We start from the raw sequence: 18902 nt of genomic DNA, 5'->3' as shown, positions 1-18902 counted from the left end.
AGTCAGTAACAGTCAGTAAACAGTCAGTCAGTAACAGTCAGTAACAGTCAGTCAGGGGGTTTACAGCTTCAGCTCCATGATCCATCAGTAACTCTGTAACAGTGACATCAGCCTGTAACAGTGACAGATCAGAGCTGTGATTGGTTTAAAGCTGGTCAGGAATCACTGATCAACATTACTGATTATCAATCACTTCATCACACACACACACACACACACACACACACACTGGAGGCTGGTTTGGACCTGGACCTGGTTCTAGAGTATGTGGGCTTAGAACCAGAACATCAGAACCTCAACTCCAGGTCCACTCTCTGGTTCTGCCTGAGTCTAGAACCAGATCCCCACCACCACCACCACCACCACCACCCCCCCCCCCCCCCCCCCATTAATTACCCATAATCTCACACCAGCAAGGCCCCGACCATGTGACCCCACAGGGCCGATTGTCCATTACAATTTCAAAATAAAAGGCTTGTTCAGGAAGTGTTGCAGCAGCGTCAGCGTCTGATTGGTTGGTCCAGTCCCATGAGTCTCAGTCTGTCTGGGCAGACCAGAACCAGACCCCCCGTCAGGGCTTGCCCACGTCCACTGTGATCCTGGTGAACAGGTCCTGCTTGTCCACGCTCACCACTCGGTAGGACAGGGAGTTGATGCCGTCCCGGTACATGGTCTGTTTGGTGTGGGCGATCCGGTCGAACCTGAAACAGGAAACAGCAGAACCTGTGGTCAGTTACTGACCTTACTGATCCGGTCACATGTTCTAAACCAGGGATTCCCAAAGTGTGGTGTGCTGACCCCCAGGGGTGCGCTGGCTGCCTCTAGGGGTGCGTGAGATGAAAAGTGGAATGGGTTAGAAGAAGTAACCTTGCAGCGTCAGTGCACACCTAGCCGGTAGCTGGTGACCTCTTACCTCAGATATCTGCTCCTGAGCCGGAGCTCTTTGTTATTCATGTCCTGTGTAAATTTATTACAATTTAATTCAAATGACTGGTGTTCTACTTTTATCTCCACAACCGCTGTGCTACGATGACGTTGCGTTAGCGCCACCATCTTTTAAAGTTGCTGCAATTTTAGTTGAACGTGTCTGAAAAGATCCTAACATCTGTTTCAGCCTCTGATGCTGATCCTGTCATCGTCCTCTTTGCTCTTTAAAGCGGAAGCTTCTCAGTTTGAGAACCACGGTTCTAGACCAAGGCGTCACCTCTGAGGGTTCGGATCGTTCTGCTTGTCCCGGTCATGTCGGATCATCCGGCACTTCCCCACCTCGCCGTTGGGTCTGGAGATGGACATCCCTTTAGACGCCAGCCTGAAAACACAACCACAGGAAGTGAGCTCCTACTTCCTGTCCACTGGTACGCTCCCTGACAGGCCCTTTCACAATAAAAGTCTTTAAACCGCTGAGACTGCCTCTTCACTGAGGAATCACAGAACGAGTCATTAAACAATCAACCAATCAGATTTCAGACATTTTGTTCATGTCTGGTCTGAGTTCATTCGGCTTTGTCAAACTCAGCTGATCAGGTGGGAGGTCTGTGATTGGCCGGCGGGTCGTGTACGTGCGTACCTGTTGTAGATGTCGTCGTCCTCCCCCCCCCAGCCCCAGTAGTTGTTGGGGAAGCCGTTGATCTTCAGGTACTGCTCTTTGCTCATGGACGACACGCCTCCGAAGTATTGGTTATAGGGTAACCTGCAGGTCACATGACAGACACGGGTCATCACATGTGGCCCGCTGAGCTTCACCAACCATAAACTACATTACCCAACGTAGCAACATGCTAAAATACAATGAACAATGATCTGAGAGGATTACCTACGTTTACATTTGATAGAGAAACAAAGAGACACTGAAGAGAAGCTGAGGACGGACGAACCCTCAGATACATATCTGTCCTGAACAAAAGTTAACTTAAAGATTTAACAGATGAGTTCTGTGTCAGAAAACAAACCTGCATCAGTGTTGGACAGAGAGCAGCATGAGCATGGCTGGGTGAGTAACTACATACATATGCTAATGGAGGCTGTTATACAAGCTAATGGCTAAGAGGCTAATGAAACAGTAAAATGTTGTAATCTGTGTCATGTTCAGCAACGTATCAGCGTAGCAGATTATTTCTAATGCAGGGTCCCGTTAACCGAATGTTTTCCGTCATTGACGACAGATATGATAAAACTGACATTTTAAATATGTTTGTGTGTGTCTGTGTGTCTGTGTGTATATACAGTCACGGACGAAAGTATTGGCACCCCTGGAACTTTTCCAGAAAATGCACCATTTCTCCCAGAAAAAGTGTTGAAATTACAAATGTTTTGGTATACACGTTTATTTCCTTTAAGTGCATTGGGACAACACAAAAAAGCAGAAGAAAAAAGCCAAATTTGACATAATTTTACACAAAACTCAAAAATTGACTGGACAAAATCATTGGCACCCTATTAAAACTGTGGGTAAATAATTTCATTTCAAGCATGTGATCCTCATTTAAACTCACCTGTGGCAAGTAACAGGTGCTGGCAATATAGAAATCAAAACTGAAGCCAGTTGGAATGTATAAAAGTTGACTCAACCTTTGTGGTGTTGTGTATGCCACACCAAGCATGGAGAAGAGCAAGAAGAGGCGAGAATTGTCTGAGGACTTAAGAAGCAAAATTGCGGAAAAATATCAACAATCTCAAGGTTACAAGTCAATCTCCAGAGATCTTAAAGTTCCTTTGTCAACTGTGCGCAATATAATCAAGAAGTTTTTAACCCATGGAACTGTGGCAAATCTCCCTGGACGTGGACGAAAGAGAAAAATTGATGCAAGAATGCAACGCAGAATTGTTCGAATGGTGGATAAACAACCTCAGTCAACTTCCACACAAATTCAGGCTGTCTTGCAGACTCAGGGTGCAACGGTGTCAGCTCGAACAATACGTCGTCGTCTGAATGAGATGAAGCGCTATGGCAGGAGACCGAGGAGAACCCCACTTCTGACACAGAGGCATAAAAAAGCAAGACTGCAGTTTGCAAGAACATACCTGAGTAAGCCTCAATCCTTCTGGGACAATGTTTTGTGGACAGATGAGACTAAGGTAGAGCTTTTTAGCAAAGCACGTCATTCTACTGTTTACAGAAAACCGAATGAGGCCTACAAAGAAAAGAACACGGTACCTACAGTCAAATACGGTGGGGGTTGAAAGATGTTTTGGGGTTGTTTTGCTGCCTCTGGGACTGGGTGCATTGATTGTGTGCAAGGAATCATGAAATCTGGAGACTATCAAAACATTCTGGCCCGTAATGTAGGGCCTAGTGTCAGAAAGCTGGGTCTGCATCAGAGGTCATGGGTGTTCCAGCAGGACAATGATCCAAAACACACCTCACAAAGCACCCAGAAATGGTTGGAGACAAAGCGCTGGAGAATTCTGAAGTGGCCAGCAATGAGTCCGGATCTAAATCCCATAGAACACCTATGGAAAGATCTAAAAATTGCTGTTGCGAGAAGGCACCCTTCAAATCTGAGACCTGGAACAGTTTGCAAAAGAAGAGTGGTCCAAAATTCCAGTTGAGAGGTGTAAGAAACTTGTTGATGGTTATAGGAAGCGATTGGTTTCGGTTATTTTGTCCAAAGGGTGTGCAACCAAATATTAAGTTGAGGGTGCCAATGATTTTGTCCAGTCAATTTTTGAGTTTTGTGTAAAATTATCTCAAATTTGGCTTTTTTCTTCTGCTTTTTTGTGTTGTCCCAATGCACTTAAAGGAAATAAACGTGTATACCAAAACATTTGTAATTTCAACACTTTTTCTGGGAGAAATGGTGCATTTTCTGGAAAAGTTCCAGGGGTGCCAATACTTTCGTCCATGACTGTATATATATGTGTTTATTGAAGTAAATAAAAAATAACCACTTACTGTGATTTTTTATTTATTAATTTGTGCATTTTTACACTAATAAAGAGTTAAACATTGTCCCTGTCTCTACCTCACCACTACCAGCAGTGGCCACTGGTAAAAAGTCGCTGTTGTTTGTGTACTTCTGATTTAAGGTCCGCTACCATAGCAGCCCTTGCAGCTTCAGTATACTTCTCGTATTTAACTTTGTGCAACGTGTTGTAGCGGCGACTTAAAGTGAAATCTTTCATGTCAGATAACGTCTCTAAGCAGAATAAGCACATAGGTTTGTCTTTACATTCTGTGAACAGATAATCTTCTTTCACCTGAAAGACACGATTTTCTCGATCAAGTTTTCTCTCTCCTCCGCTCTGAGCCACGGCTCAACGTCTCTTCTTCACTGGTGGAGAAGACCCGGTGGAAGCGTGTACGAGGCGGCGTCTGCATTGCCGCATACGGCCCGCGGGCCGCCATTAAAGCATCTGCATAGTCTACTACAGAGTCTGGGCTCCTGAATCACTACATTACCCATGAGTCCAGAGTCAGGACCAAACCAGTTCACCTGGATGGTGAATGAAAGAATGAAGGAATGAATCCCAACATGACCAACAAGAGGCAGATGAAGAAGTTCAATGAAAGATGTGTTTGTGCTTCATGTCTAACGTGTTGGTGGCGACGGGAGTAAGATGTACGACGGAGCTAAATATGCTAACTTTAGCCTCCAAGAAGAACAAGGAGCTGTCCAAGGATTCAAAGCAGCAGGATGAGTTTAACAAAGATGCAGCAGTGAAGGTCAGCGTTGAGCTCCCAGTGTTTCCCACAGATTTGAAAGCAATGTGTGGTGGTCGGCCGGGGGGGGGTTGGAGGTGGAGGTTTGTGTCAAACTAGCCAGGACAACGAAAGACGTGCGTATTAAGCTACATGTGTGCGCCTGTGTTATAACGGCGCTTTTTGCCCCGTGTGCGCTGATGCGCTCATCTGTTGACATTTCCGAACGCCTTCCTACAGTTGCTTAATAAAAGCGGGATTTCCACACAAAAAAGTGCATGTGTCATTAGTATGAGAAAAAAATTAGATTTTAACTGTGTCGGGCTGGGGTCGGGCTCGGACATAAATATCTTAATGCCTGTCGGGCTCGGGTCGGGTTCGGTTACTGCTCTGTCGGACGCGGGCCGGGCTCGGACAGAAAAATGCGGCCTGATCCGCACTCTAATCCAGACAGACGTGGTGTGCACGGAGGGGAGAGAGAGAGACGCGTGAGTGACAGAGAGACGAAGAGAGAGCAGGGAAAGGTAATGCAGCTGAACGAATACGCTGCGTGTTTTAAATAGCGTAAAAAAAGAATAACGAAACGCAATATGTGACGGTCGGTGTTGAATCATTTTTTTTTTTTATTTTTATTTTTTTGGTCTGTGGTGCGCCACAGATTCGTCTATGTGTGGGAAACACTGGCTCCATCTAAACTACTGAGGCTGTAACGGACCAACGCTCAGTCTGGCTCGCCCTGTAACAACGCTGGACCATATACTGTCCCACAGTTTATTGCAGATAAACGATATTATTATCAACATTATTATTTTTCACTAATGTAATGATAATATGGCATAATAACATTGTATTTGGAATGTCAAGAACTTTTAAATATCCTAAATAAATAAAACAAACACAAATAACAGCTGTTTGTTAAATGTTTGTAGCATTTCTCTAAATGCTGCTTTTCAACAAAGCTGCGTTTCTACAGTGACGTAGAGAACTTCACTCTGTCAGACACCAGTTCATTCTGTTTAACGCCTCAGTGAGTGTTGACTGTCGGCGCGAAGCCTCCTCTGATTCTAGAGCTGCAGGTTTTTATTCTCAGCTGTAAAACTGGATGGTTGTGTTTCAGGTGGATGGTTGTGTTTCAGGTGGATGACTGACAGGAGGGCTCACTCCATCCATTATCTGTGGAACCAACGCGTCCAGGTGCTGAGACCGATGCACAGAGTGAACCCTCTTGTCATCCAGCCTGTTTGGTAGAGAGACGAGGAACAACACGTACGCACATGGACATATATGGAGGCTGGAACAATGATTGAGTTCGTTTCCATTTATCGTCCGATTTGATTTATTGATTAATGTGACAGGGTTAGTCAGCGCTGCGCCTTTGTTATTTACTACTTCTACTTCCTGCTTCACTTTCAACAATGAACAAGGACACATCATCAGACGCTGATAAAGGCTCCTGTACTTATTAACTAGATTGATGGAAGGCTCCTGTACTTATTAACTCGATTGATGAGGAATGTTCTTTATTAATAATCAGAGCAGTGTGTTCAGCAGTGACTCAGTCTTACAGTCACGCCATAATGCCTCAACAGGAAACAGGAAGTGTCTGACAGATGGTGGAGTTTCATCTGTTCCTCTGTGCTGTCAGCCCCCCCCCCCCCCCAGCAGGAAGTGGATCCACCCAAAGCTGGCATGCCCCTCCAGCATTAACGCTGACTCAGCACTAACTGTTCTTTCACCTCCTCCTCCATTGTCTCTGCTTCGTTCATTGTCAATAAACAACAGCTGACTGGCCACTTCATTAGGTACACTAGTGCTGTTGATTCCACTGTGTTTCATGTTGTACTCACTTCTATTAAACTGACAGGTGTTCCTAATATTATGACATTGTAGTCAGTGGACTGGAACACTCTGACTCTGACCGGCTCCGTGAACCTTGTTTGTTCTCGACAGATCATCCGGACAGAACTTTTTCTTTTCATGGTAACCTAAGTTAGCATGCTAATGCTAATACCGTGTTAAACATGCTGCCGTTATTTGGCTAATGGTCACTTCCAGTGTGTCTGTATATTAGCATGTATGCTAACAGACTGGTGTGTAGCTGCAGTGTTGTCATTTACAGTCAGTAGCACACACGGCTAACAGATTTAGCCCGTTGTCTGCTAACTGGTAAAATATAAAATAAAATATTATCTTGCCTGATCCAGTTCTGGGCCTTGAGTTTGACATGTGTGGTTCATGAATGATCATTTATTTAATATACAGTAGTATTAGCCAATATAAATATTATATATGGTCATTTAAAAACACAAATCATACTAATAGATTAACAGTTAATAAATAAATAAACTTGTTTATATTTTAAAAGTTAACTGGTACAGATTTCATTTCAGATTTAATTAACCACACTTTATAAGAGAATGTGTTCATTGTTAATAAAACGTTTCAAGCTTTAAGTTTGACTGAGGGCGCAGCGTTGAGTTCAGCCTATTGACACGGCCCTCCAAGATATATACTATGAACTACCCGCCCCAGCTCCAGCCTCCAGCCTCCAGCCTCTAGCCTCCAGCCTCTAGCCTCCAGCCTCTAGCCCCCAGCCTCCAGCCCCCAGCCTCCAACCTCTAGCCTCTAGCCTCCAGCCCCTAGCCTCCAGCCTCTAGCCCCTAGCCTCCAGCCTCTAGCCTCCAGCCTCCAGCCCCCAGCCCCCAGCCTCTAGCCTCCAGCCTCCAACCTCCAGCCTCCAGTCTCTAGCCTCCAGCCTCCAGCCCCTAGCCTCCAGCCCCTAGCCTCCAGCCTCCAGCCTCTAGCCTCTAGCCCCTAGCCTCTAGCCCCTAGCCCCTAGCCCCTAGCCCCCAGCCTCCAGCCCCTAGCCTCCAGACTCCAGACTCTAGCCTCTAGCCTCCAGCCCCTAGCCCCTAGCCTCCAGACTCCAGCCTCCAGCCCCTAGCCTCCAGCCTCCAGCCTCCAGCCTCTAGCCCCTAGCCTCTAGCCCCCAGACTCCAGCCTCCAGACTCCAGCCTCTAGCCCCTAGCCTCCAGCCCCTAGCCTCCAGCCTCCAGCCTCTAGCCCCTAGCCCCTAGCCTCCAGACTCCAGCCTCCAGACTCCAGCCTCTAGCCTCCAGCCTCCAGCCTCTAGCCTCCAGCCCCTAGCCTCCAGCCTCCAGCCTCCAGCCCCTAGCCTCTAGCCTCCAGCCCCTAGCCTCCAGCCTCTAGCCTCTAGCCTCTAGCCCCTAGCCCCTAGCCCCTAGCCTCCAGCCTCTAGCCTCTAGCCCCTAGCCTCCAGCCTCTAGCCTCCAGCCTCCAGCCCCTAGCCTTTAGCCTCTAGCCTCTAGCCCCTAGCCTCTAGCCCCTAGCCTCCAGCCTCTAGCCTCCAGCCCCCAGCCCCTAGCCTCCAGCCTCTAGCCTCCAGCCTCCAGCCTCTAGCCTCCAGCCCCCAGCCTCCAGCCTCCAGCCCCCAGCCCCTAGCCTCCAGCCTCCAGCCCCTAGCCTCCAGCCTCCAGCCCCTAGCCCCTAGCCCCTAGCCTCCAGCCTCCAGCCTCTAACCTCTAGCCCCTAGCCTCTAGCCTCCAGCCTCCAGCCCCTAGCCCCTAGCCTCTAGCCCCTAGCCCCTAGCCTCCAGCCTCTAGCCCCTAGCCTCCAGCCCCTAGCCTCCAGCCTCCAGCCTCCAGCCTCCAACCACTAGCCTCCAGCCTCCAGCCCCCAGCCTCCAGCCCCTAGCCTCCAGCCTCTAGCCTCTAGCCTCCAGCCCCTAGCCCCTAGCCTCTAGCCCCTAGCCCCTAGCCTCCAGCCTCTAGCCTCTAGCCTCCAGCCCCTAGCCTCCAGCCTCCAGCCTCCAGCCTCCAACCACTAGCCTCCAGCCTCCAGCCCCCAGCCTCCAGCCCCTAGCCTCCAGCCTCTAGCCTCTAGCCTCCAGCCCCTAGCCCCTAGCCTCCAGCCCCTAGCCTCCAGCCCCTAGCCCCTAGCCCCTAGCCTCCAGCCCCTAGCCTCCAGCCTCTAGCCTCCAGCCCCTAGCCTCTAGCCCCTAGCCTCCAGCCTCCAGCCCCTAGCCCCTAGCCTCCAGCCTCTAGCCTCTAGCCTCCAGCCTCCAGCCCCTAGCCTCTAGCCTCTAGCCCCTAGCCTCCAGCCTCCAGCCCCTAGCCTCCAGCCTCCAGCCTCCAGCCCCTAGCCTCCAGCCTCTAGCCCCTAGCCTCCAGCCCCTAGCCTCCAGCCTCTAGCCTCCAGCCTCCAGCCTCCAGCCTCTAGCCTCCAGCCCCTAGCCTCTAGCCTCCAGCCTCTAGCATCCAGCCCCTAGCCTCTAGCCCCTAGCCTCTAGCCTCTAGCCTCCAGCCTCTAGCCTCCAGCCTCCAGCCTCTAGCCTCTAGCCTCTAGCCTCCATCCCCCATCCCCCAGCCTCCAGCCTCCAGCCTCCAGCCTCTAGCCTCCAGCCTCCAGCCTCTAGCCTCCAACCCCCATCCCCCAGCCTCTAGCCTCTAGCCCCCAGCCTCCAGCCTCTAGCCCCCAGCCTCCAGCCCCTAGCCTCCAGCCTCTAGCCCCTAGCCTCCAGCCCCTAGCCTCCAGCCTCCAGCCTCCAGCCCCTAGCCCCCAGCCTCCAGCCTCCAGCCTCTAGCCTCTAGCCTCCAGCCTCCAGCCTCCAGCCTCTAGCCCCCATCCCCCATCCCCTAGCCTCCAGCCTCCAGCCCCTAGCCTCCAGCCTCCATCCCCTAGCCTCCAGCCTCCAGCCTCCAGCCTCCAGCCTCCAGCCCCTAGCCCCCAGCCTCCAGCCTCCAGGCCCTAGCCTCCAGCCTCCAGCCTCCAGCCTCTAGCCCCCAGCCCCCATCCCCTAGCCTCCAGCCCCTAGCCTCCAGCCTCCAGCCTCCAGCCTCCAGGCCCCAGCCTCCAGCCTCCAGCCTCTAGCCTCCAGCTTCCAGCCTCCAGCCCCTAGCCTCCAGTCCCTAGCCTCCAGACTCCAGCCTCTAGCCTCCAGCCTCTAGCCTCTAGCCTCCAGCCTCCAGCCTCTAGCCTCTAGCCTCCAGCCCCTAGCCTCTAGCCTCCAGCCCCCAGCCTCTAGCCTCCAGCCTCTAGCCTCCAGCCCCTAGCCTCCAGCCTCCAGCCCCTAGCCCCTAGCCTCCAGCCTCTAGCCTCCAGACTCCAGCCTCCAGCCTCCAGCCCCTAGCCTCCAGCCTCTAGCCTCCAGACTCCAGCCTCCAGCCTCTAGCCTCCATGCTCCTCACCACCATCATCTAACCAAGATACAGAGAGGAGGGTTCCTCACCTGAAGCCGAACTTATCCATGGACACCGACAGGTGTCGCGGTTGGCTGAAGCACCTGTAGGTGTTGCGGTCGTCCATGGGGATGAGGTCCACGTCGCTGAAGACGAAGCAGTTGTAGTCATACTCCTTCAGAGCCTCCATGTAGCCCACATTCAGCAGCTTGGCTCGGTTAAAGGTCTCTTCTCCATCCTGGAGACACAGACACCTGGACGTTATCAGAGTGTAAATACATCCTGAAGGCTTAAGATCTGTCCTGTCCTCCAGCTTTAAAACTCTTTATTGGTTATTTATTGGCTTATTGTTCTTTTATTTATTATTCTCCTTGATGAGAATTAACTCTGAACTCATCCGTTAATATTTAAACTCTACGGTCCTCACAGCAGGTACAGCAGGTACAGCAGGTACAGCAGGTTAGCCTGACATTCAAACCCACCTGTCTGTCAGGTTCTGTCGTCTCGTATTACATCAGTTCTTATCTAAAGTCTGGATTCTAATTCTGAGGAATTACAATAATGAAATACCTCATAATGACTGACTCAGGTTTCTAGGACACAGCAGTAAACAGAGGCCCCGTTGCTAGGTAACCAACACCTGAGCTGGGCTCCCAGGTGTGAGGAGTTTGTCTGAGCTAACCGGTGTACCTATGTGCTATATGGGCTAGACCAGGGGTTCCCAAACTTGTCCATGCCAAGGCCCCCCCGAAACAGCACTGGGTTCTGGCCGGGGACCCCCTGAGTAAACCCACAGACACTGCTACGAAACATCACCTTCTTTATTCACTATATAATAATAATGATTAAAAATAATTAGATTTTATTTTTTTATTTTGCAATTTTTTTTTTCTTATCTTCCCTTCAACTGTCTGGGCGGCCCCCCTGAGGCCCCCCGGAGGCCCCCCTGTGGCCCCCCGGAGGCCCCCCTGGTGGCCCCCCGGAGGCCCCCCTGGTGGCCCCCACTTTGAAAACCACTGGGCTAGACTGCAGCGTTAGCTCCTCCAGGTGTGTCATTTATATCTGGAGGTCACATGACCACATGACCTCAGAGGTTAGTGAGACAGAGAAGACCTGAAAGACAGAGCAGCAGAGAAAGAAGCCTGTTTTACCATGAGACCATCAGAAAACACCCGCTGCTATTGGTCGAGACCAAGCAGGAGGCGGGGCCAGCGTCTCCAGCGACCACAGCCATTGGTCAAGATGCCTGACATGCAGAGGAAGGGGTGAGGAGGGAGGGGGGCGGTGAGAGAAGCAGAGTGAGGAGGAACTAAAAGGAGGAGGTGGAGGGGGAGAGGGAGACGAAGAGGAGGAGGAAGAATAACTGGAGGAGGAGGAAGACGAGGAGAAAGAGGAAGACAGACAAGAGAGAAGAAGAAAAACTGTGAGTCACAAACAAAGCTCAGTAGAAGAAGTAAAGTGACATCACATCTCATCAAACGAGTCTGTTAACGAGTCCACATCAGTCTGTTAACGAGTCTGTTAACGAGTCTGTTAACGAGTCCACATCAGTCTGTTAACGAGTCTGTTAACGAGTCTGTTAACGAGTCCACATCAGTCTGTTAACGAGTCCACATCAGTCTGTTAACGAGTCTGTTCACGAGTCCACATCAGTCTGTTAACAAGTCTGTTAACGAGTCCACAACAGTCTGTTAACGAGTCTGTTCACGAGTCCACATCAGTCTGTTAACAAGTCTGTTAACGAGTCCACATCAGTCTGTTAACGAGTCTGTTAACGAGTCGACAGGTAGAACAGACAGATGTTCAGGTTCATTATCTCTGACTCGGACTGACAGACAGTAAGAACCAGACGATAATAAACAGACGATAATAAACAGACGGCACTAAACAGACAGTAAGAACCAGACAGTAAGAACCAGACGGTAATAAACAGACAGTAAGAACCAGACGGTAATAAACAGACAGTAAGAACCAGACAGTAAGAACCAGACGGCACTAAACAGACAGTAAGAACCAGACAGTAAGAACCAGACGGTAATAAACAGACGGCACTAAACAGACAGTAAGAACCAGACGGCACTAAACAGACAGTAATAAACAGACAGTAAGAACCAGACGGTAATAAACAGACCGCACTAAACAGACAGTAAGAACCAGACGGTAATAAACAGACAGTAAGAACCAGACTGTAATAAACAGACAGTAAAAACCAGACGGTAATAAACAGACAGTAAGAACCAGACGGTAATAAACAGACGGGACTAAACAGACAGTAAGAACCAGACGGTAATAAACAGACGGTAATTCCGTCTGGTTCTTACTGTCTGTTTAGTGCCGTCTGGTTCTTACCGTCTGTTTATTGCCGTCTGGTTTTTACTGTCTGTTTATTACCGTCTGTTTATTACCGTCTGGTTCTTACCGTCTGTTTAGTGCGGTCTGTTTATTACCGTCTGGTTCTTACTGTCTGTTTATTACTGTCTGTTTAGTGCCGTCTGGTTCTTACTGTCTGTTTAGTGCCGTCTGGTTCTTACGGCAAGAACGTAATAAACGGTAATAAACAGACAGTAAGAACCAGACGGTAATAAACAGACAGTAAGAACCAGACTGCACTAAACAGACAGTAAGAACCAGACAGTAAGAACCAGACGATAATAAACAGACAGTAAGAACCAGACGGTAAGAACCAGACAGTAATAAACAGACAGTAAGAACCTGACGGTAATAAACAGATGGTAAGAACCAGACGGCACTAAACAGACAGTAAGAACCAGACAGTAATAAACAGACAGTAAGAACCTGACGGTAATAAACAGACGGTAAGAACCAGACAGTAATAACCAGACAGTAATAAACAGACGGTAAGAACCAGACAGTAATAAACAGACAGTAAGAACCAGACGATAATAAACAGACGATAACAAACAGACGGTAAGAACCAGACAGTAAGAACCAGACAGTAATAAACAGACAGTAAGAACCAGGCAGTAATAAAGAGACGGTAATAAACAGACGATAATAAACAGACAGTAATAAACAGACGTAAGAACCAGACGATAATAAACAGACAGTAATAAACAGACAGTAAGAACCAGACAGTAAGAACCAGACAGTAATAAAGAGACGGTAATAAACAGACGATAATAAACAGACAGTAATAAACAGACGTAAGAAGCAGACGATAATAAACAGACAGTAATAAACAGACAGTAAGAACCAGACGATAATAAACAGACGATAACAAACAGACGGTAAGAACCAGACAGTAAGAACCAGACGATAATAAACAGACAGTAATAGACAGTAAGAACCAGACAGTAATAAACAGACAGTAAGAACCAGGCAGTAATAAAGAGACGGTATTAAAACAGACGATAATAAACAGACAGTAATAAACAGACGTAAGAAGCAGACGATAATAAACAGACAGTAATAAACAGACAGTAAGAACCAGACGATAATAAACAGACAGTAAGAACCAGACGATAAGAACCAGACGGTAATAAACAGACGATAATAAACAGACAGTAAGAACCGGACAGTAATAAACAGACAGTAATAAACAGACAGTAAGAACCAGACAGTAATAAACAGACAGTAAGAACCAGACAGTAAGAACCAGACAGTAATAAACAGACAGTAAGAACCAGACGATAATAAACAGACAGTAATAAACAGACAGTAAGAACCAGACGATAATAAACAGACAGTAATAAACAGACAGTAAGAACCAGACAGTAAGAACCAGACGGTAAGAACCAGACAGTAATAAACAGACAGTAATAAACAGACAGTAAGAACCAGACGGTAATAAACAGACAGTAATAAACAGACGGTAAGAACCAGACAGTAAGAACCAGACAGTAATAAACAGTAATAAGAACCAGACAGTAATAAACAGACAGTAAGAACCAGACAGTAATAAACAGACGGTAATAAACAGACGGTAAGAACCAGACAGTAATAAACAGACAGTAAGAACCAGACGATAATAAACAGACAGTAATAAACAGACAGTAAGAACCAGACAGTAAGAACCAGACAGTAATAAACAGACGGTAAGAACCAGACAGTAATAAACAGACAGTAATAAACAGACAGTAAGAACCAGACGGTAATAAACAGACAGTAATAAACAGACGGTAAGAACCAGACAGTAAGAACCAGACAGTAATAAACAGTAATAAGAACCAGACAGTAATAAACAGACAGTAAGAACCAGACAGTAATAAACAGACGGTAATAAACAGACGGTAACAAAGAGCTGGTGTTAACCACATGCAGAACAAACAGGTGTGTAACTAGAGCAGCTTCCAGACGAACCTGTTCTCAGTCACTGAAAGTTAATGATGCGACACAAACAGAGTGTCTGGACCGGATCCATGTGTCTCAGTTTTACCTCCTTAGGTTTCAGGACCTCCTCCTGGATATATCCTGGATCTATGCAGGACCTTTTCAGTGACCCACCCTCAGCCAATCATGGAACTACTTCTGTTAGCAGCTCCTCTAGAACCCTGGTTTCATTTATATATGACTGTATCACCTGGTGTCGGCAGGTTGAGTCCAGGTAGAAAAGCTCTAACACCAGGCCACACCCCCCTGTGACCTCCCTGTGACCCCCCTGTGACCCCCCCTGTGACCCCAGGGCCTACCTGGTTGATGACGTAGACCCCATAGTCCAGCTGCTGCCTCTGCAGGATGGGGTGCAGGTAGTGGAGCCAGAACTTGAGGTGCTCGTCTCGTTTGCGGAAGGGGATGATGATGGCGACCTTCTGCAGCGCCTCACAGTCTCTGGGCCTGAAGCGTCCGCCACGCTCCACGTTGGGGTTGTCTCTGTGGATCTGCTCCAGGCTGACGGGGGTGTTGAACTCCACCCGCAGAGGACCCACTGAAAACAGACACCACAGCCGTCAGCCACGGGGAGTAATCTGACTACTGCGGAGTAATCTGACTACTGTGGAGTACTGTGGAGTACTCTGGTTACTGTGGAGTACTGTGGAGTACTGTGGAGTACTGTGGAGTACTCTGGTTACTGTGGAGTACTGTGGAGTACTGTGGTTACTGTGGAGTACTGTGGAGTACTGTGGTTACTGTGGAGTACTGTGGAGTACTGTGGAGTACTCTGGTTACTGTGGAGTACTGTGGAGTACTGTGGAGTACTGTGGAGTACTGTGGTTATTGTGGAGTACTGTGGAGTACTGTGGAGTACTGTGGAGTACTGTGGAGTACTCTGGTTACTGTGGAGTACTGTGGAGTACTGTGGAGTACTGTGGAGTACTCTGGTTACTGTGGAGTACTGTGGAGTACTGTGGAGTACTCTGGTTACTGTGGAGTACTGTGGAGTACTGTGGAGTACTGTGGTTACTGTGGAGTACTGTGGAGTACTGTGGAGTACTCTGGTTACTGTGGAGTACTGTGGAGTACTGTGGAGTACTGTGGTTATTGTGGAGTACTGTGGAGTACTGTGGAGTACTGTGGAGTACTCTGGTTACTGTGGAGTACTGTGGAGTACTGTGGAGTACTGTGGTTATTGTGGAGTACTGTGGAGTACTGTGGAGTACTGTGGAGTACTCTGGTTACTGTGGAGTACTGTGGAGTACTGTGGAGTACTGTGGTTATTGTGGAGTACTGTGGAGTACTCTGGTTACTGTGGAGTACTGTGGAGTACTCTGGTTACTGTGGAGTACTGTGGAGTACTCTGGAGTACTCTGGTTACTGTGGAGTACTGTGGAGTACTGTGGAGTACTCTGGTTACTGTGGAGTACTGTGGAGTACTGTGGTTATTGTGGAGTACTGTGGTTACTGTGGAGTACTGTGGAGTACTGTGGAGTACTCTGGAGTACTCTGGAGTACTCTGGTTACTGTGGAGTACTGTGGAGTACTGTGGTTATTGTGGAGTACTGTGGTTACTGTGGAGTACTGTGGAGTACTGTGGAGTACTCTGGTTACTGTGGAGTACTGTGGAGTACTGTGGAGTACTGTGGTTATTGTGGAGTACTGTGGAGTACTGTGGAGTACTGTGGTTACTGTGGAGTACTGTGGAGTACTGTGGAGTACTGTGGAGTACTCTGGTTACTGTGGAGTACTGCGGAGTACTGTGGTTACTGTGGAGTACTGCGGAGTACTGTGGTTATTGTGGAGTACTGTGGTTACTGTGGAGTACTGTGGAGTACTGTGGAGTACTCTGGTTACTGTGGAGTACTGTGGAGTACTCTGGTTACTGTGGAGTACTGTGGAGTACTCTGATTACTCTGATTAGCACTCTGAAGGGTTCTGGGTCACAGCTGAGGAAACAGAAACCTTCAGAACAACAAACATGAAGAACTGAGACCTAGTGAGAAGCAGCCTGACCCGGTCACAGACCAGAAGAGAACCAGAACACAGAGGAGGGGGCAGAAGGGGAGGGGCATCATCCTGAGGCTCTGATTGGTCCACATACATCACATCTGGAAACACAGATTGTATTCTGGAGACAGGAGACAGCTGATTGATCGATTGATTGATCAGCTGATTGATTGATTGATCAGCTGATTGATTGATTGATTGATCAGCTGATTGATTGATTGATCAGCTGATCGATTGATTGATCAGCTGATCGAGGTCACCCCTCCAGACCTGTGATCACTCACATTTCCAGAGAACACTCATGTCCCTAAACGCCTCACTGACACAACCTGGACCACTTCAGGGACATCACGGAACTCTGACAACTAAACAATACACACTGGACAGTCTCGTCTGTTGATCAGCTGATCGACCAGACACTGACTGGGCCCCAGGACCCTGTGGTTCCGGTTCCGGTCGGTACTCACCGAGCAGCGGGGACGTCTCGGGACATTGCTCCAGCTTCTTGACCGGATCCGATGGCTTCTCCTGCGGAGGTTTGGGCCCCTCTCTCAGCTCCTCCTTCGGTTCGGTTCGGGAGGTGATGCCGGGGTTCCTGACCCGGTTTGACTGCGTGCCATTAACGTGAGTCTTCTGGTTCTGGACATAAGCGAACCGGATGTCCAGGGAGCGGACGTAGAAGACGACGGTGACGGAGATGTGTAGGAGGCAGAGCAGCACCACCAGCTTACAGGTCCGCTGGAGGAGGCTGAAGTTCACGTCTGCGGGCATCCTGGCCGAACCACCGGGGAGATGCTGCGAAAAACCCCGCAGACGTGGCGAGGAGGGCGGCGGAAGATGAAGTGAGAGAGTCCTCCGGTCCCCGCTGACTGTTAGCTGCTTCCAGGCTCCATGTCCCTCAAGTTACCCGCAAGCTTTCAAAGTTCTTACCGCAGAGAGTCGGTCAACTTGACCCGAGCAGCTTCCGGAAACAAGCCGAGGATGTGAGCGCAGGCTCCGGGGGAGTGGGCTAGCGGAGTTAGCTTCGCTGGTAGCTTCGCTCCAGCTTTTAAGAAGCGGTACAAAGTTGGCAGGAACTCCGCAAACGGAAACCACCGGACGTCCCGCAGCTCTGGACGGTTCACCGGAGAAGTTTAACGGGGAGTTTGAAGAGTTTAAACGGGGTGGAAGAGGTCGGAAGCCCCGCTGAAGTCCGCTGAAGTCCCGCTGAAGTCCGCCTGTGGAGAGAAAGTTTACTGTCGAGGCTTCAAACTGTCACCGGAAACATCCACCACTTCCGGATGGACCTTTCAAAATAAAACCAGCGGTTACACAATCACTGTTATTACTACGAGTGCTTCATCAGAATCACATCTGGACTGGATCACTGCTGATAATAGAATGAAATGAAATAAAATGAAATGAAATAAAATAACATAAAATAAAATGGTCGCATGGTTTTAATGCTCAGGTGTTTGATGTCTTTGTCACGAACAGGTGAGGGAGCTCAGACAGGAGTGGGACAAAGGTGAGACAAAGAATTAAATGTCCTCTGAGACTAAAAGTTAAGATTCTAATGACGGGACACAGACAAATAAATAAAAGCTGAGTTTTGACACGTGATCAGTTTATAAGCAGAAAGAAGGCGCCTCCTGGTGGTGATGAGATGGAAGTACAACCACCAGCATCTTCATTTATTAACATTTATTAACATCCCAACATTAACATTATTAACATTTATTCTTTCATCTATTTTCCTCTCTTGATGATTTATTTCTTTATTATTGTTATAGTTTGTCCTTATTTATTGTTGTTTCTTATTTATTTCTTATATATATGTTGAATCTATGTCAAACATTTTGTCTGTTGCTGTTTTTGAACTATTTTGCTTTTCAACACAGATCCTCTGTCTATAACTCGTCTCTATGAGAAATGTTATGAGTTTATCCAGTATTCCATAAAATTTAATATATCACCGTGACCCTTTCTGTTACCATAGACTACAATAAAGATATATATTATACAGTCCTGCTTCCTTACGTATCAGAGAGGTGCACCTCTAGGATTCCAAGTTAACTTCAAGGTCCAATCAGAGTCCATGTGTTCAGAGGTGTGGTTTGGTTTAGATGACAGGCGTCATGTTTGGAGATGAACCAACACTGCATCATTCCAGCATCAGAACCTCATCCCTCCATCAAACATGGGGGCGCTAATGTCCTGGTTTGGGCCTGTTCTGCTGCATCTGGACCAGGACGGCTTGTCATCATTGATGGACCAATGATTTCTGAATTCTACCAGTGAACCCTAAAAGAAAATGTCAGGACATCTGTCCATGAGCTGAATGTGAAGAGAAACTGAGTCATGCAGCAAGACAACGAGAACCAAGAACACAAGTGGTTCTACAGAAGAACGGTTAAAGAAGAACAAGATGAATGTTTAGGAACGGCCAAGTCAAAGTCCTGACCTTAATCCAATAGAAATGTTGTGGAAGGACCTGAAGCAAGCAGTTGATGTGAGGAAACCCACCAACATCTCAGAACTGAAGTGGTTCTGTTCTGAGGAATGGGCTAAAATTCCTCCAAGCTGCTGTAGACCACTGATCAGCAGTTACCAGAAACATTTAGTGACAAGGAGGTCACAGCAGATACTGGAGACAAGGAGGAACTGATATGTAATATTGGCTCACTTTAGTCTAATGTTTATGTTCCAGGTGTTTGATTGGGTTCTCTTTGTCTTCTTTTAGC

The 18902-nt window shown here is 48.2% G+C and overlaps 1 protein-coding gene across 1 annotated transcript; it reads right to left on the bottom strand.

Annotated features, from left to right (window-relative positions):
- Positions 1 to 377: 377 nt before the first annotated feature.
- b4galt1l (DP-Gal:betaGlcNAc beta 1,4- galactosyltransferase, polypeptide 1, like) lies at positions 378 to 17480 on the bottom strand. The gene is made up of 6 exons (XM_084550205.1): positions 16647 to 17480; positions 14487 to 14722; positions 9888 to 10075; positions 1568 to 1690; positions 1205 to 1309; positions 378 to 701 (listed from the first exon to the last, which is right to left on the bottom strand). Exons 1-6 carry the CDS (start codon positions 16948 to 16950, stop codon positions 572 to 574), a joined length of 1086 nt encoding a protein of 361 aa, XP_084406331.1. The 5' UTR covers positions 16951 to 17480; the 3' UTR covers positions 378 to 571.
- Between the last annotated feature and the right edge of the window lie 1422 nt (positions 17481 to 18902).

This window comes from Chelon labrosus, assembly GCF_963514085.1.
Source record: "Chelon labrosus genome assembly, chromosome: 8".
NCBI lineage: Eukaryota > Metazoa > Chordata > Actinopteri > Mugiliformes > Mugilidae > Chelon > Chelon labrosus.
The sequence above is the reverse complement of the archived record's forward strand: the minus strand, read 5'-3'. Positions and strand labels throughout refer to the sequence as shown.

Coding starts and splice junctions, on each gene's coding strand:
- b4galt1l (XM_084550205.1), bottom strand. CDS start 16,950: ATGCCCGCAGACGTGAACTTCAGCCTCCTCCAGCGGACCTGTAAGCTG. Junction 1,691..9,887: donor ATGGATAAGTTCGGCTTCAG/GTGAGGAACCCT, acceptor TGTGACCTGCAG/GTTACCCTATAACCAATACT. Junction 1,310..1,567: donor GACGACGACATCTACAACAG/GTACGCACGTAC, acceptor TTGTGTTTTCAG/GCTGGCGTCTAAAGGGATGT.